Here is an 18,807-nt window from a genome sequence, read left to right as displayed (position 1 = left end):
CTCCCGCCCGTCCCCCAGGTCCTCTCCTAACTTACTACAATATCCACTATATCCGACCAATTGAACTAACGTACCCGGCTAAACGGCAGCAAGTAGAATCCTACTTAGATTACTTTGATCAGACTGAAAAGTTCAACATACTTGTCCTCGTCGGACCAGCTTGAAAGCACCAGCACAAAAAAGGAGTTTTAGGGAGAAAGTGCGACACATTTTTTTTGAGAATGTGGCGAAGCTGAGGTAAGAGATAAGAAAAAAGGCGGATTGCTGCTCATTAAACGATCAAGAAGTTGGGAGTGTTTTTGATGGCTAAAGCTACATGAAATTCCCTCCGCTACAACAGCTACAGAGGACGAGCAGCAGCTGCAGTGGAGAGGAGACATTTTAGGACTAACGTTACCTGCCTGCACACAGCAAAGAGAAGAGAGGTAAGTTGGCTGCACTGTTAGCGTTACATGATGGACGTGTCAGTTAAGGTTGTAAAAAGCTTCTGTACAAGCAGGCTAACGTTACTTCAAAGCCTCAAATCAGAGACTTCTCTTCAGGCACACACTTTAGGCTGCTATTTTTAGACAGAAACTGGAGAGTCATCCTGCCGGGAGGATTTATGTGAAGTTTTAACATTAAACTTTGCTGACATGCTCCAACTGAAGCCCTCTCGAATTCAGCCTCTAACAGGCCTTTGCTTGTCCTGATGTCGGGGATGTTTGTTTAGCAACACCGCGATAACAGAAGGTCGTGTAAGCATTCAAGCCTAATCAACAGAGAACAACTGCCGCCCCTGAGGAATTAACGTACAGAAGTTGTTTACAACAGATATAAGGCCATTTATATCGATTATAGAGTGAATTATGAATGCGCAAAAAAAGTTTTCTAACGTAAACCGGAGATGTGGCCAAGGATAGTTTCCCCTGTCTGGTTATTACACGAGCGATAGACAATTAGAAGTATAGTGTGACCCTCTGTAAAAAGTATACAACGTGATTTAGCTAGTTAGGTGTTGGGGAAACGTGTTTAAAGCTCCATCGCACGGTGTCAGACTGTCTGTTCCGCTATGTCCGGGAGACTCCCCGCTTGCGCCGTGCATACACACTCTGCCACTCCCTGCAAGAGTTTACGCAAAAAGCGTAGAGAGCTGTACTGACACAAACCGCTCAACTATAAATTAAGATAACAAGCCTAAAGTTACAATTATACAACGGTCCCAGCTTCACTTGAGACTGAGGGACACTGACTGTCTGACATTAATTCAGATATAGATATATGAGGATATGATAATACACTTTATTTTTTATAGCACTTTTCAAAACATAGTTGCCTAACAAGACAGAAATTAAAATGGCAGACAAACAATTGAAAACAGTTTAAAAGTTATACAACATTGAGCAAGAAGCTACATAAGAGAATAAGTAAAATAAACTTATGGTGTCGAACTGCGTGGCAATTACTGCTCATGCACACGCATTCATTCTCCCTTGTGGGGGGAGGTGCATAGGAGACAGTTTTGGGCTTTAGCAGAAAAAGGGGGAGGGACTGAGAAGTTGTTTATGTTAAAAAATGTTGACTAAATCCTGGATCTTCACAATCCCACCTATAGCACTTTTAAGTTGTGAATTTACAGTATCCCAAATGTTTCCAACAATGTTCAAACCCAGAGAAATCTGTTATTTTATTTCAATGACACAGGACGTTTCGTTTGGTCGCCTGTCTCGTGTCATACTTTGACCCCTCTAGTTACTCTGACTTATGTCAAAACACGGGATAATAATAATATTTATATTTATTAATCCCGCAAGGGAAATTCACTCGGTTGTTAGAATACACATTACACACAGGTCTGAAATACACACACATGCTCAGTACCTATATATGCATTAATAGAGAGTGTGAGGGGGCTGCAGATGTTGATGGAAGGGGCCCTGAGCAGTTGGGGGTTTGGTGCCTTGCATAAGAGCATCCTGGCTCTTGCGCAAAATCCAGGAGGTGAACTGGCACCTCTTTAGCTATCAGTCCACCGTATGGGGACTTAGGACCAGCTACCCTCCGGTTCTCAACCCGAATCGCTACAGACTGAGCTACTGCCACCCCCCTACATAAAAACTTTCTAGCACTTTCTACCATCAAAAATCACAGAGGCTTTTGAACCAAACACTACCCAATCTGACATGTTTCAGCATTAATGTGACTTGGAATTGGGGAGAATTTAACAACATTGGCAGCCAAGATGACATCTTTTACTGCCGTTAGCATGAAGCTACATGCAACAATGTTAACACAGTTAGCGGTAGCTTAAAGAAAAAAAACACTCCAGTCCTGCCTAGCTGGAGCAGATGACCAATCTTAGAAGCCCGGAGAAGGACGGCTTGGAGTTTTGTAACACTTAGCTGAGAGTAGCAAGAACTGTTGAATCCGGAGCGTTCAGAATAGTTGGAAATCTGAACGTTTTAGCTCACTGGAATTTCTCTCTCTCTCTATATATATATATATATATATATATATATATATATATATATATATATATATATATATATATATATATATATATATATATATATATATATAATGAATGAATGAATGAATGAATGAATAAATGGGTTTTAACAGAAAGTGGAATTTAGGCCACAGGGAGAACACTGCTTTAAAGAGGGATTCAAAAGAGGATAAGGAGCTTGGCAGTCTGATCTCCTCAGGGAGGTTGTTCAAGAGAGTGGGCGCCCTAACAAATGAGGCCCGGTCAACCCTGGTCCTCAGCCTTGATTGTAGCATGGCTAGCAGAGTCTTGGCTGAGGACCTCAGGTTGCTACCAGGCACATACACTATCAGAAGATCAGAGATATACTTAGGTGCAAGTCCAGAGCGGGCCTTACAAGTTATCAGTAGTATTTCTAAAATTGACTTGTAACCAGTGGAGAGAAGCTAATATAGGAGTAATGTGTTCTCATTTATTGGTTTTGGTGAGGACTGGCTGCTGCATTTTGACAAGCTGTAATTTGTGTAAATTCTGTTGACTCAGACATGTGTAGAGAGAGTTACAGTAGTCCAATTGAGAGGAAATGAAAGCATGTATGACATTCTCAAGGTTTCTACTGGATAAATTTGACCCAATCTTGGACACTGGACAAACATGTAAACATGATTGTTCAAGCTGAGATTGCTATCAAAGATAATGCCATTCTTTTGAGTCATTCTTTTGTGTCCTGTAGCTAGTCAAGTCAGTCTTATTTTATAAGTCTCCAAGGACTTTGCAGTCTGTACAAGTCAGCCTTCAAGGTTTCACGTAAGAAAAAAGGAGTATTCCACCCTTTTACACGTGAAGTGTCTTGAGATTTAACATTTTTAAAAGTGTGTGTTGTATTTTTTTTTAACATTTTGAAACCTGCGTTGTTTACGTCCAGGTCCAGTCTAAAATTCATTTTGCTGGTTAATATTTGCATATTTTGGCACATTATCACCACTTGTAGACCAATGTAATGTCATTGTGATACATTATTGTCAGGAATGTGTACCCCATGCTCAAAACTACACATAGTATCTTTTAACAGGAAACCCCCCTTTTAAAACTGTGGGTGTGGAGTTAATAAGAAGTGTGCATTTAGGACGCAGGAGGGGTCTAATGAAAGATGCTATTGAGTTTAGGACTGAACGATTTTTGAAAATCTAATTGCTATTTATTTATTTTTAAATATTGCGATCTGATATGCGATTATTTTTTAAACTCTTTGTCTTCTGTATTATTCAACAAAGACAAGCAATACATCATTGTATAGTATAACAACACAAGGTTAGATAGATTAAACAAACAAACTGTTCTTTCTTGGAGGCCAGGCCTGCATGTGATGATGAAATTAGGTGATGCATGAATTTATATGAATTACATCTTTTATTTAACTACTTCAGTCGCAGTAGTATACTGAGCACTGACCAAGCCTGGTGTAAACATTCATATGAAAGTCAGAAACTAATCACACAAACTCAAGTGCAGATTGCAGAAATCTAAAAACAAATATGTGGCTTTACCACACTTAGTAGTATTTAGATTAGTTAATTATTTACTGTAATAAACAAATGTACACGTGGATTAAAAAAATATAGTATATACAGTATATACAATGGTGTATTTTTACAACGCACACAGAGGAGCTTCCTTCAGCCCCTCCCTCCCCTCATGAAGTTGCGTGCCGCGTGCATGACAGCGTCAATGTTGCACTGAGACAGAGAGGCTATCCTAACGTTAGTAGTAGCATGCTGCTGGTGTTCTTGTTGTGGGGTGTACTGTACTAATAAAACCATTGACACAACGCAGCCACGCTGCAGTGAAAGCTCCCCGAACGTCATTTATCAGTCTGGTTGTTACCCCTTCTTAGTCTCCTCCACTCCATATCTTTATAACGGAGCTAGCTAACTGGAGCTAACCGCTAAACGGAGCTAATCGTTGCTAACCGAGCCTTTAGTTCTGCGTGCCTGTATCCATTAACTGCATGTATGGACTCAAGCCCGAATAAAACCATTCATTTTTATTAAAATGGCTGTAACTACAACCCAGAGTTGTTTGAATGACAGAAATCTGCTCAAGGTACTGCTCAGCGTTAGCGTGCTAAGTTGATGCTTTCTCTGTGGAGTGCAGACTGATTTGCTCTCGCGAGTCACATGACCAAATCGCAGCCTTTGCGATTAGGAAATCGCGTTTTAACATATCACGATATTATTGCAAATGCAATTAATCGTTCAGCCCTAATTTGAGTTGCATAATGGAAAGTGTTTTTGGAGCTTGACCCATAATAGGGAATGAAAGTCAAAATATGTAAGCCTTTGCTGCACAGAATTGGACCACTCCTTTTTAAATATGTCTTTTGTTTGTCCTTCAACTTCGTAGAAGTGCAATGCTAAATTGCTGGATTATGCCTTTTTTAACTGGGTAAAAAAAAAGAGAGAGAGACAACTCATAAAGAGCAACCCAGGAGGTGGGATCCCTTTTTCTAGGACGGACACTGCAATAGATGTCGTATAAGCAGGGTACACAGAAATTAAAATATATGAAGGATATGGCTTTGGAAGACATTGAGCAACTTTTAGCTGGGAAGAGGACAGACTACACAATATACACACAAGGGGCAAGGATGCCATTGACACAGATGCAAGAGAGGGTGAAGTAGTTACTGTACTGGGTGGACTGTAGATAGACAGCAGTAAGGATAGTAACTGTCTTTTGAGTACATAACATCATGTTGCTCAGCTTTGAGGAGTGAAATGTGAATTGAATTTTTAGTTAATCATTGAAATTTAAGTGAAGGTGAAGTCACTCTTTTTGGTGCCTGTCCAAGAACACCCCTCCTGTTACCTTGACACTAACACCAGTGGTCCCAAAGTCGCACAGTGCACTTTGGTCTCTCCAAACACTGTCATGAAGTTGGAAATGTGCATGCACTGAGTGGCAATTGATGATACTGGAATAAATGATATAGCAATGCCAGAGATCAGATTGAGGATAATACAACTAACCAATTAATACAGACCGCTGTAATAGATTCACACATACAGTTAGCAGCACAATGTAGTTTTATGTCCAAGTGGAATAGCATAAATAGAGTCCAGAATCTGCCATTTTTTTAAATCCAAAACTCATTTGAAACTCAGAAAGGTCTAAGCTAAGCTGTACACACAGTCTACTGGTCTTACTTGTTTGTTACACTTCATACTGGATGATCTCTCAACACAGCTTAGCTAACAAAATTAAATGCAAGTTTACTTTAGCTTGCAGCAGTTGCACCTGCCAAGCTGCTGGTGCCTGACCTGTTCATCTGCCAATTATTGATCTCCTCCAGTCAGTAAACTCATCATACACCAGCAGGAGCACACACTATACTGTTTAACTTTTTTTTATTAGAAAAATGTCACTTACCTGTCACATATAAACATCTAGGGACACAGGGATATTTACGGAGTATAACCTGTGAACACTTTACTTCTGGTTGCTTGTAGTGTTGCCAGTTTGGGGAATCTCCATCTGCTGTCACGTGCATTGAAAGTGAGCTTTTCAGTTTTAGACCCGCTACAGAAAAATACTTACTTTGCATATAATAAGTGGGATGTACACCTGAGAGCCTCTGCAGCCCCAAGGTTGGTTCCCATTTCCCCCTTTTAGACAGAAAAACTATCTGTGTTCACCCAAATCCCACAATTCACTCCAGGTCTGAATACAGAATTGCAGTCATTAATATTATTTTAACACAAAATACAGAGAACCCGTTCTTAGTTTGAGGCATTCATAAGACTCAAAAGGAACTGTTGTCAGCTAAGCGTAATGGTGGACCCATAAAAGACGGTTTATTTCAGTGACAGTTTTACAGAGTAGAAATAAGAGTTTATGGTAAATTGCTGTCATGAGAGGGGGGAAACAGGATGCAGTGGGTTGACATCCCCACTAGGGTTGGGCATCGAGAACCAATTCCTACTTGGAATCGTTTCAAAAATTAGGATTCCATCGGAATAGTTTCTTTATTGGAATCGTTTGGAATCGTTTGGAGGATTTGGTTTCAAATCTGATCATGGGTTCCAAATTTAACATGCGCAAGTTTTGGTTTCCGTAGCGGCCATGCACTTGTTGTGTTGCAGCCTTGGAGCACAGTAATCGGTGCTCTAGTGTGGCTTTATTTTACATCGAAAAAGCCCTGTAAAACTGCAACCCACCTTTTGAATCCAAATAACTTTCCTCTTATTTGTGAAATAAGCATGTGACCCATTTCAACTCCACCACTCAAAGACTCGGAATCGAAAGGAAGAATTGGAATTGGAATCAGAATATATAATATCCAAACGATGCCCAACCCTAATCCCCACACTGATTAACCTTAAAGGTGCTCTAAGCGATGTCACACATTTTTTAGGCTACAACATTTTTTGTCACATACAGCAAACATCTCCTCACTATCCGCGAGCTGCCTGTCCCCTGAACACACAAAAACGCGGTCTGTGTAGACAGCCCAGGCTCCACAAACACCAGCAAAAACAAATTGTGCCAACCTGCACCATGAAACATAACAGTTTTCCAGCGTTCCAGCCAATAACCGACAAGAAGGATTTGGGGGTGGGGTTTGGGGGGTTAGTGCGCAGAAGCACGGAAGGGAGGGGGACGGGATGAGGAGGACGGAGGGGCGAGCTAGCCTCGTTTTGTTCGAACTTCAAACATCAACAAGAAGTGCCGTCACCCAACATTGCTTAGAGCACCTTTTTAAAATAAAGCATCAGTGATATTTCACTGCTGTTGTTTCAAGGTGAGGAGATCCTGTTGAAGAAACTCTTCTTCTAGGGAAGCCTGCATGAGTTACTGTGCATTCATAGTAAGCTTATAATGGGTTAAAGTCCACACAAAGTCCTTATTAAGGGATCTGGCAGAAAATGTGTGACAACCTGAACTTCCCTCCTTGAAGGAACACGCCGACTTATTGGGAATTTAGCTTATTCAGTGTAACCCCCAGAGTTAGACAAGTCGATACATACCCTTCTCATCTCCGTGTGTGCTGTAAGGGCTCCAGCTGCATCAGCCCATCACAGATCCTGCAGGTGAATGGTTCCAGCAATCCTACTGCTCCGAATAAGTGACAAAATAACACCAACATGTTCCTATTTACATGTTGTGATTTGTATACAAAAAACAACGTAACATGAGACACAGCCATCTTCTAACCGTGAACAAACCGGGAAATATATTCTCAGGCGGAAGAATATAGTACTTGGGCGGAGTCATATGCTCGCAGCAAGCCTGTCTGAGAATATAGTTCCCAGTTTGTTTACGGTTAGAAAATGGCTGTGTCTCATGTTACGTTGTTTTTTGTAAACGCTGTGACTCTCCAAATCACAACATGTAAATAGGAACATGTTGGCGTTATTTTGTCACTTTTGTAAAGATTTGGAGCAGTAGGCTAGTTGGAACCAGTTAACTGCAGGATCTGTGCTGGGCTAAGCTAATGCTGGAGCCGTCAGACAGCATTACAGCACGCACAGAGATGAGAAGGGTATGTATCGACTTGTCTTACTCTGGGGGTTACGGTGAATAAGCTAAATTCCCAATAAGTCGGCGTGTTCCTTTTAAATGATTTGCATCAGAAAGACATTTGACTGCAGAAACAAAGGTGCAGCAGTAATATGCTGATAAGGCTCAAAATCAACTGATCCTACATTGCACAGGTGACTAGTGTTCTATTTAAGGATGCCAGTGATGATAGCAACACAAATGTCATCTCGGATCGTTTGACTGCACATCCTGTTGCTGTTTCTGTACTTTAACAACAGAGCAGTAAGAATTTCAGCAAGGCTGTACTTTGGCACTGCGGTGCTTTGAACTAAATTATTATTGCTTATTAGCACTAAACTCAAAGTACAGCTGAGGCTGATAGGAATGTCATTAACTTTGCATTATTTTGTCATAAAAGTATTGGGCAAACTTGAATTTTGACCCTAAGTGTGACACCTAAAGAACTTTGAATTGCCTTTTTAGTTGAAAGGTTCTATACAAATAAGTTTGTTCGTTCAAAAAATTTCGGTACTGATACCAATAGCGTGACTTCGATACCGGTTCGATACCAATTTATAAAACTACAACAATTATAACATTGCACATTGCGGCACAAATCTTTATTTATTTTTCAGCTCCCACTACGGAGCCCTGTCTCTGTGCGTAACGTAGAGTTTTTCCTGCATGCCTTTATGACGTGTAGCGTTAGACAGTCATAGTGGAAGCCACTAACGATCAGTTAACAGTAGTTAACGTCACAAGTCCTCTTGCTCAAGAGATTAGCAGCGCGTGGTGTGTTAGTTATGCAGTTTCATTTTCCTCATTCAGATACAGAGTATGTTACAAATAAATGAGAAATTAGGAAATTAGGTAAAAAGACAGCAGTGTTTCTTTTAGGATTTTTTTTTATTTTATTTAGCAGTGGGGGCAGGTCTGTCCGAACAACAACAACCTCTCCAGCCCTATTTCGGATACCGTGGTGTCAGAAACTTTGCCATGGTGGGCCGCCACTACAAAATCAACATAGAGGAAACACTGATCATTACAACTCTGAGTTGTTAAGGGGTGCACAAACATTTTTTCTGTAAAGTTCTGTTAATCTTAATGTAAGGCCCTTCTGTCAGCTGTTTACTGCTCACTATTGAGTGTTCATTATATAGGGAGTAGAAGATGAATGAACGAGGGAGTGATTTTGGACATGTCTGTGTCTGAGTAAATAATGTCATCCAGCTGCAGAAATAGTTTTTCAAAAATATGGAAATTTTCGACCAAACTGCAGTCCAGGTTAGAGTTCTAAATGAATTCTCATTGGTTTTCTGATTGCATTGTGTGCAGCATAGCAAAATTCTTCCTTCCTCATTCCTCTTCATCTGGAACTGGAAGTATCCAGATACGGCACCTGAACGCAGATGCCCAGTGCAATTAATCACCTCCAATCAATACTCATTCCTCTCAGCCCTCTCTGTTTCCTTCCCTTTTCTCTCAGGATATTGTCACAGCTGAGTGAGTTGCTATATTTATCTTATTGAAAATCAGAATGGAGATTGCCCCAGCAGACAAAATGTTCTTTTTATTACCTGTCGTAATTTCCTTCCACATGATACAAAAAAACCACAAATCCTTTTCTCCCTTTGTTTTGTCTTTTAGGATGTTGTCTCGGCTGGGTGAGCTGATATGGGCGGACTGGATTTGGTTTCCTGAAGGCCACGGCTGGGCTGATCTGAAGGACCACGATGGCCTTGTTTTCCCTAAAACACAGGACCTCTGGGCTACTATACCCATCGCCCTCTGCTTCCTGGTCATCAGACAGATATTTGAGAGGTGGGTCATCTCCACCGGTGACTTTTTTATTTTTTTTTTTTTTTTTGTCTTGCGACTGTCATTTTCTTAACATACTTGTGTTTTCCTCTTTCCAGGACGGTAGCGACACCTCTCGCCTCCCTGTTGGGAGTCAATGACAAGCAGCGTGTTCGTGCTCGTCCAAATCCTGTCCTGGAGTCCTATTTCTGCAGCACATCAAAGCATCCCACACAAGTAATGATCCTGCATACTTAAGGAAACTAGCACTGCTTCTTACATATTCTGTGTCCTTTTGGCAATGGCACAGCTTGAGCCTAATCATAGAATTCAGAGATGGATGAGGTGTAAGTGGATGAGAATGACAACATGATAGAAATATCATGTATCATTCTGTGTCATCATTTCATAACTCCAGACATTAAAGACAGTACGGACTCTTTTTTTTTCTTGTTCTGCTTTTGTTGTTAGAGCTCCATAGAGAGTTTAAGTAAACAGACGGGCTGTTCAGTGCGACAGGTCCAGAGGTGGTTCAGGCGGCGGAGAAACCAGGACCGACCCAGCAAGCTCAAAAAGTTTCAGGAAGCAAGGTAGCTAAACATCTTCAGCCACACAAATCAAATACACCCCAACCCATTTTCTGTCTTTCGTTTTAATCTGTCTTTTTTTAATAGCCTGCTTTGAATTCTATAGTAGATGCAAAAGATGTACCCTCCCCTACTTTTTTTTTTTCATGATTTATTTAGATTGGAAATTGAATGGGAACACTAACAGTACATTTACATGGAAATAGGGTTGTGATAGTGTTAAACTTCTGTAGTTGAGTGTGTTTTCAGTTCAAACAGGACGACCTGCTAATACAAACCCCAGTGTTTGGCCAGATGGGGGTCAGGACACCCTCAGGGGCTCGCAAGTTAGATTTCAGCTGTCATGAGATGATTAACAGCATAAGAAAGCAAAAATGTATATTTCTGCAAGGCAAAATCATATATACTTTTTCACACTTTGCTTTAATCTCAGCATGTTTCTTGAGATTTATTGAACAATTTTACATATTAAAAAATACTTCAAATAAAACAATCCGAGAAGTAAAAATGACTCCTTTTGAGGAAGTTCAGATCACGCTGATGTTTTTGTTCATTTATTTGATGAGTTAAATGGGGTGAACTGTCATGATTGGCCGCTGTAATTGACTCGCGATTGGCCGTGAGGGTGTATGGGCGGGACTTCTGTACACCGACTCCATCGTCCAATCACAACTGTGTTGTGATTGGACGACACAGTGTTATCCTCCAGTGTTGAGTTTATTGAATTTTAAACTCCAGTGACGAGGGTGCTAGTGATTGGAGTTTTTATTTTGTCTGTGATATGTAATTTTTTTTATTTTATTTTTTTTTTTTAAATGTTGGTCCATTTATCATTTCCTTGTTGTGATTTGAAGTAATTGATAAAGTAAAAAGTAAATTAAGTGAAGTAAAAACTTGGAGCATGTCTTCTCGTTTTTTCCTTTATAATTTTTCGTCCCTTAACCACAAAAGCATGGTGCCATTGTTTGAACATTGTTTGTGTATTTGTGTATTGCGATGTTGTTTTTGGGCTGTTTGCATTGATGTTTAAATCAATCTGATTTGAGACTGCTGTGTATTCTCTTACAGTTGGAGATTTACCTTTTACCTTCTTGCTTTCTTTGCTGGCCTGGCAGTCCTTATTGATGTGAGTACTGTGTCAGAATCTGGTTGGCACTCATAGCGTTTGTCACAGTAAGCAAAAAATCACTACATGTGTCATTTTGTGAAACCTATCCATGAAATAGACTCTAGTCATAAATGGAAACTTATTTTTTATTGACCTACTGTTAACTTTTGTCATCCTGACTTGTTTCTTCTTCAGATAAATAAAGGAGGATCTGTTACAAATGCTTAACAAAAGTACAGAAATGTAATTTTGACATTGTAACCATAGTGGATGCACTGTTGGATGTCACAAAAACATTGCCAGCCACTTTGTACTAGTTTAGTGTTTGTTTGTTAAGTATTTGTGCATGGAAGTGCTTGTGGATTTGTGTGGGACTCTCAAACCCTCATTAATATTGAGGATCCATCTCTCCTCAGAAACCATGGTTTTATGATATGAAGCAGATGTGGGATGGTTTCCCAAAAATGGTATGTCAGTACTTTAACCTGAAATATCTATAGTTTTTTTAAATTATTTTTTTACATTTATATACCATTTTGGTATGCTGGAAGTATGAAAAGTGAAGAAACAGTGTTTAACAAATTACTTAACTAACTAATAGGTAACATTATTGGTGGCATGTTATTTTAATCGTTTTTTCTTCTTGTTTTCTTCCAGCCACTGTTGTCTTCACAGTACTGGTACTACGTGATCGAGCTAGGCTTCTATGTCTCGCTGCTTTTTAGCATAGCATCGGATGTCAAACGTAAGGTAAGTGAGCCATCTCCTTAAATTTTGTTATCCCGCGTGTGCACTATAAAACCCCTCAGAAACCTCCCATCAGGAAAAATCACTCACAGAGTGCATGATGAAATAATGAGAATGATCTGTTGGGTTGGTAGTGTATTTTGAGGTTGGATATTGATTTTCCCATTAAGATGTCCTGACTTTGTGCACTGTATTGAGTGGAGCTGTCAGCATTTAGAACGCCATTAAAGATAATTTTCAACTCCACTCATTCCTTCCACTTTGTCTGTTTGGTAAAGTCAGAGTGAGTGAGCGACAAACTAAACTGTCTCTCCAGTCAGGGATGTTGCATTAGGAGGTGCCCTATGAGTTAATGTGTGACCAGAGCTCTGTGTGGTGTCACACTGTGGAGAGACAGATTGATCGTTATGTCCACCGGTCTAAAAGTTGTTGGGAAACGTGGCAGACCTTCGAGCCTGCTACCTTTGTGCCATTTCTTGTTTTATAACCACAACTCACAAATGCAAGAAACTAATCTTTTGAACCAAAACAACAGCTTTTCTGGGGATCGTCTGTGTTGAAATCAGCCCCTAATTTGAGAATTTATTTTCTAACTTTCTGTTAAGTTGTTTATTTTCTGCTTCTGTATATACATTTAGTTTATCTTCATAGCTGTAAAGCCATATAACCTGCTATGTGCGTGCAGAGAGTTAATCATTTGTAAATCCAAAATCAATCAGAACACACACTGTCGATTAGTGACCAATCTTTACAGCTCAATCAATAAGTGACCAAATGGTGTTGAATTTTGTTTTTACACCATCTCTTTCTGTCTTTTGTTTTTCTCTCCAGGATTTCAAAGAGCAGATAATTCACCATGTAGCCACCATTTCCCTCATCAGTTTCTCGTGGCTAGTCAACTACATCCGGGCAGGGACTTTGATCATGTTAGTGCATGATGCCTCTGACTATTTAATGGAGGTATGACAGCGTGCTAATATGGTGGAAAAAAGGGTGTTCCACTGATAAAAAAATTGTTTTATTTTACACATTAATTAGCTTTAATGCTAAGCTTTAATAAATTCTTAGTTTTTTTTTCCAACACCAATAACAGGGAATGTGAAATTAATTAATTACAATCACATTGCAGTTTACATCATTTAAAGCAACAAATGTTCTGCCTTCCCTGTGGTCTTCATAACATTTAGCATAGCTAATTAGCTTAATGATAATGTTAAAGGAATAGTTAAGATTTTTTTTAAGTGGGGTTGCATTAGGTACTTATCCATAGTCGGTGCATTACAACAGTAGATGGCGGTCGGCACAGTCCCATTTTGGAGCAGCAGGCAGGATTACCGACATGGAAGCTAAGCAATGTACTGCCGTGGACAGGGGCAGCAGTAAAAGAAATCTAATCAGTTTAAGTGTACACAATATTTTGAATATTTTACAGATTTTCTGACACGGAGCTGAAGCCGTTATATATGCTCACTTCAAAGCCACCAGACTCATTTGACTAAAAAAACTGTTGTTTTACCTTGCAGAACACAAAGTTGCTGTTCTACCGCTGCCTCAATCGGTTAGTCTGTTAGTTATTGAGTGACTTTTTAAAGTATTAGTTCTGATTTATCAAAGTCACACAATAACACAACAAACTAAAACTAACCTATCAAGGCAGCATTAGAACAACAACTCCTGTGTTCTGCGAGATATAATAGCTGTTTTCGTCAAAGGAGTCTGGTGGCTTTGAAGAGAGCATAGATGGATAGAACGGTTTTAGTTCCTCGTCGGAAAGAGCTGTCTGACGGCAAGTTAATGTCGTAAAAATATTCTAAATATAGCGTACACTTACACTGATATTGATATTTTTAGAAGAGCCTTTATTTGGTGGCTGAAATACGCTTTGCTACTTCCCCCATTCCACAGCAGTACATTGCTTTACTTCTGTGTCGGTATTCCTGCCTACTTCTTCGAACTGGGGCCGTGCCGACCGCCAACTACTGTAGGTAATAATACGACTATGGATGAGTACCTCATGCAACCCCACTTTAAAAAATCCAATCTATCCCTTTAAGGTCAGAGCACTGTACTGTCTGCCCTCTAGAGGAGAATGAATGAAAAGGTATAACTCTGATCTCTCTCTCGCTCTCTCTCTCTCTCTTTCTCTTTCTCTTTAATTCATTCCAGTCAGCCAAAATGTTCAACTACGCAGGTTGGAGGAAAACCTGCAACTTCATCTTCACCATGTTTGCTGCAGTTTTCATCGTCACTCGCCTCGTAATCCTCCCCTTCTGGTAAAAAGGATGTTACAACAGATTTAATTGTAACTTTAATGAGTAACTGATTTTACTGAATAATAGGAACTTAGAAGAAATGTGTGCAACATTGACACTTGGCACATATTTGGTAAAAGCACAGTAGAATTGTTTCAGCTGCTGTTCTTTTACAAGGCTTTTATGTATTCATGGGCAATTTAATTTGTGCATTTACAAAAAACTAAATGCCAGAAATTTGAAAAAAAAGTTGTTTTATGCCTGGCTCAGGAGTAATAACATATATAGAAGATGTGATAAAGGCTGATGGAAACCGATTTTTCACATAAACAAATGATAATGTTGCAGTTGAGTTTTTTTTTTTTTTTTTTTTTATTCCTCTTATTGTCAATAAATCCACAAAAAGGCCAAAAAAAAAAACAATGGATTCATCCCAAAAATTAATGTTGTCTGTGTAGGCAAAGTCTGATGTAGCTTATTCCTCTGCCATAGAACTTACATGAGTTACTTTTGCTCAATTTTAATTATGCAAAATGGGCATTGTCTTTTGAATATGTTGGCATACAGGTAATTGATGGAGAAGCACTGATTCATTTTGCAGAAATTTTATGAATTTGCCTAAAACATGAGCAACAATTTTATGGAAAGATAACAACAGACACATTGTGTACAGTCCTGGCTTCTCTCAATGGGCTTTTGATGGTGACTGTAGGTGGCTCTGACTGGACTCTCTGTTCTGCCTTCGTCCTCTTGTTCAGGATCATATATACGACGTGGGTGTACCCGCTGACCCTGTACCCACCCTTCCTCGGCTTCTACTTCTTCAATGGGCTAATGCTCGTGCTGCAGGCTCTGCACATCTTCTGGGCTGTGCTCATCGTGCGCATGGTCATCAAATTCCTTCCAGGCAATGTATGAATCCCCACTTTCAATTCCCCCCCCCCCCCACCCCCCACATAACACTTTAACTCAAACCAGCAACTGTACAAATTTCATGTCTTTTTTTACCCAATAGGACATTGTCGAGGACGAGAGGAGCGACAAAGAGGAGACAGAGTCGGAAGATGACGACAATGGTCGCGAGCAGAGGGAAAAGTTTAAGAACGGCTACGTGCAGAACGGCCACTCTTTCCTCAACAACAACCACAATAAGAAAGACTAAATGGACTGTGAGAGCTGCAGATGAGGCTGTGTGAGGAGTGACGATAGGCCCTCACATGTGGTCCTCACCTGAAAGCCAAAGATGGGAGCCTGGCATGTTGAAATACGCAACAGGCGGCAACACACACACACACACACACACACACACACACACACCTTGACCCTCCTTTCTGAAACCCTGGTACTCCAAAGTTGATAGTTTTACATCTCTCTGGATTACATTAAGTTAAATCGAGAGCGAGACTGCGGTGAAGAACCACAATGATCTGCTTAGTACCTAAGCAGCAGAGTGTTTCACACACCTTCTCCTCTATTTCTCTACCCTCTGTTCTCTTTTGCTTTTCGCTAAGAGTTTGTGCTGTTGCCACATGCCAAATCTGCCTGCTTGTAGCTTTGTTTTTTTTGTTTTTTCTGGAAGTGTTTTAAAGAAATGCTGTGGTTAGGATGGGCACTTCCTTCCTGCACAGTCAGTTAAAACTCTTCCAAGTATACCAGCCTTTAAACTTGACTGATTTTTGCTCCAAATAACCACACCGAAGTCGTGATATGGCGAGGAGCACTAAAGCGAAAGATGTCTTTCTATGGACCATAACCCGATTTAAGTCGATTTACTGAAGTATCAGTTAATAATGAATTTGTGCTAGTTAGTTATTGCAGCCAGTTTGTCACTTTGGTTTTTCTAAAATATATTTGTTCCAAATATGTTTAAAACAAAAAGAATGGAGGTAAATAATGTTTTTAACAGTCTGGAAAAAGTGTGAGAAAGTGCTACATCTGCCACTTGTTGAAATGTGCCTTGCGTGGAAGTTTGTTTTAAATGCTTTGCCTTTTTGGGAAGCAGAATGCACATCATTTTAATGTTTTGTTTATGCTTAATATACTTTTTAGTTATTTTTCTTCTAGATTTTCTTTTGCTTTACATTTTATTTGTTTTGAATCCAGTTGACGGTTTAAATTTGGGGGCAATTTGTTAGAGTGTAACCCAAACCAATCAGTAACTGTTTATGAATTCTTTATGGGCTGAAAGAGTCAATAGCATTTCCATTGAGTGTAGTTTTTCCCATCCATCCAAAGATGCACTTTATGGTTTCCTCAGTAGATCCCCCATTGACTAAATATCTTGTAAACAAGCTTAGTAATAATGTTCAGTTTCAATTCAAACCTGATTTCTTTTTAGTTTAGAGGGTACGATTTCAATTTCAATTTTGTTCCATGTTTATTTTCATTATCTGCCCGAGATCGTTCTCGTCAGTGTTTTGGTTTATTTTGTAAAAAGAAAAATAGGTTTGATGAAATCTTAAGAACAGATGTAAAAATGAAACACCATGGTATGGTTTACATTTTGTACTACTTTGTAATCTGCAAGTGCCTTTATCATTTCAAGTGTTGTCAATTGAAAAAGAAAAAAGGTTATTCCTGTCCCTTTTGTCTTTGTTTTTGCTGTCTTTATGCCCCACACTCCATGCACTGCAATGCTCTGCCTCTAACCTTCCTGCCTCATCTCACGACAACCAATCACCTGCAGCTCCTTCTGACGAGCTTTGCTTCTGCAGAAAGGGGTTTTATTCTGCATTATGTGTTGCTGAGATGTAAAATCATAAGGACGATGATGATAAAGATAATTTTGGATAACTATTCTGTCTTTTACAGTTTGCTTATTTTAATAGGAATCTGAAATGACGTTCACACCAAACTAATGAATGCAAAGGGCTGAGTAGCCTGAGTAACCAATTGATTAACTGAGGAAATAATAAATAAGTAATGAAGATGACTGTTAATTGCATCCTCTTAAGTGTTAATTCCACTTAATAATAAAGGAGATGCAATCTTTGTCAACAACTTGAAATCCTTGAGGGCTGCATCTGGTGATTTCATTATCAATTTATCTGTTAGTTGTTTTTCAATTAAATAATAGTTTAGACTTTAAAATGTCCTAAAATAGTGAAAGTTTAGAGAAAATCCTGCACACTGACCATTACGCAAGCAATAATTTATTTCGAAGAAAAAGACAACGTTTCGGTCTCAGACCTTCATAAGGTAAATTCACACATTCACCAGGCAACCATAGCCTTAAATAGTTTGGTTGACTAACCAGGACCAATCAGGTCCAGCTCTTGAATGATGTCATTCATTCACAAAGTGGCACTGTTCACGGACTGTGAACAGTAAAAGGCAGAAAAAATGCCACTCAATACATTTAAAAACAATGGATAATCAGTGCATTGTCATTAGCCCAATATTTTTCCACACCTAATCAAAGAGGACATAGTCCATTCAAAAGTGGAACATTACATTGGTTAAATTACATTGTAGCAGTCCATATGCACATGTACAATGAACAGTTACTGAGGATAAACTAGTAAGGAAAATGGTGAAAAAAAATGCTCTTCCTTGAATTGCTTGTTTCATCTGATCAACAATCCAAAACCAAAAAGCGAGAATCAAAACTCCTTACATGGTTTAAGCTGGAACTAGAATGTTTGGCATTTTTTCTTGATAAATTACTTAAATTCTAATATAATTTTTATGTCAATTGACTAATTGATCACTGTAACACTTTAAACCAGAATAAGTCATAATGTAACTTTGCTTTAAAGTATTTTTTCTTGCAGTTAAAAATGTGTACAGCCCTTCTGCATTACTTACTTCCTTACTTTCTTGGGACTAAGCAACCAAATGACTCAGCCTGTAATTCAGGAGTTGATAAATGTGCCTCTCAAAGGTGACACCCATATTGGAGATATTCAGTCACTGGAAGTAGAGCAAATGCAGCCTGGCATGAGCACCACCCATCAGTCATTTGTTCCACCAGTGTAGAATAGACCTGAGGATACCATGGAGCTATTACAATATTAGATGGCACAGTGTAGTGGTGACACACTGAGCATCACATGGCTGGCACACTTTTGGGAGGCAAACTGTTGCCAAAAATGTCTTGAATGTTTTTAGAATCATCTCGGGAATGAAATAGTTGGTCTTCATCCAGCCTGAAAGTTTGAGAGAGTTTATTAACTTATTTTTCCAGCTACCCTAAAAAGACACCAGATATTGTTTCTTCCTTTGCCACTTTCCCCTACAGTATTTTGGCTGCAGCCTGAAAGTCCTTCTTGGCTAATTGCATATGGAGTAGGATCACTTTACCTCAGT

At 39.4% G+C, this 18,807-nt stretch overlaps 1 protein-coding gene across 1 annotated transcript; it reads left to right on the top strand.

The window, feature by feature from the left end:
* cers2a (ceramide synthase 2a) lies at positions 1-17,295 on the top strand. The gene is made up of 12 exons (XM_028598201.1): positions 1-237; positions 341-425; positions 9,656-9,829; positions 9,925-10,042; positions 10,277-10,395; positions 11,461-11,518; positions 11,917-11,967; positions 12,158-12,250; positions 13,079-13,207; positions 14,414-14,520; positions 15,258-15,411; positions 15,515-17,295. The coding sequence occupies exons 3-12, from the start codon at positions 9,657-9,659 to the stop codon at positions 15,659-15,661; spliced, it is 1,149 nt and encodes a 382-aa protein (XP_028454002.1). The 5' UTR covers positions 1-237; positions 341-425; position 9,656; the 3' UTR covers positions 15,662-17,295.
* Positions 17,296-18,807: the final 1,512 nt, after the last annotated feature.

This window comes from Perca flavescens, chromosome 14 (assembly GCF_004354835.1).
Source record: "Perca flavescens isolate YP-PL-M2 chromosome 14, PFLA_1.0, whole genome shotgun sequence".
Classification (NCBI taxonomy): Eukaryota; Metazoa; Chordata; class Actinopteri; order Perciformes; family Percidae; genus Perca; species Perca flavescens.
This window is presented reverse-complemented; position numbering and strand designations above follow the sequence as displayed.

What these genes read in the sequence shown, in the direction of transcription:
- cers2a (XM_028598201.1), top strand. Translation starts at nt 9,657, where the DNA reads ATGTTGTCTCGGCTGGGTGAGCTGATATGGGCGGACTGGATTTGGTTT. An exon ending in ATCAGACAGATATTTGAGAG is followed by an intron (nt 9,830 to 9,924) that starts GTGGGTCATCTC and finishes TCCTCTTTCCAG; the next exon opens with GACGGTAGCGACACCTCTCG. An exon ending in GCCTGGCAGTCCTTATTGAT is followed by an intron (nt 11,519 to 11,916) that starts GTGAGTACTGTG and finishes ATCTCTCCTCAG; the next exon opens with AAACCATGGTTTTATGATAT.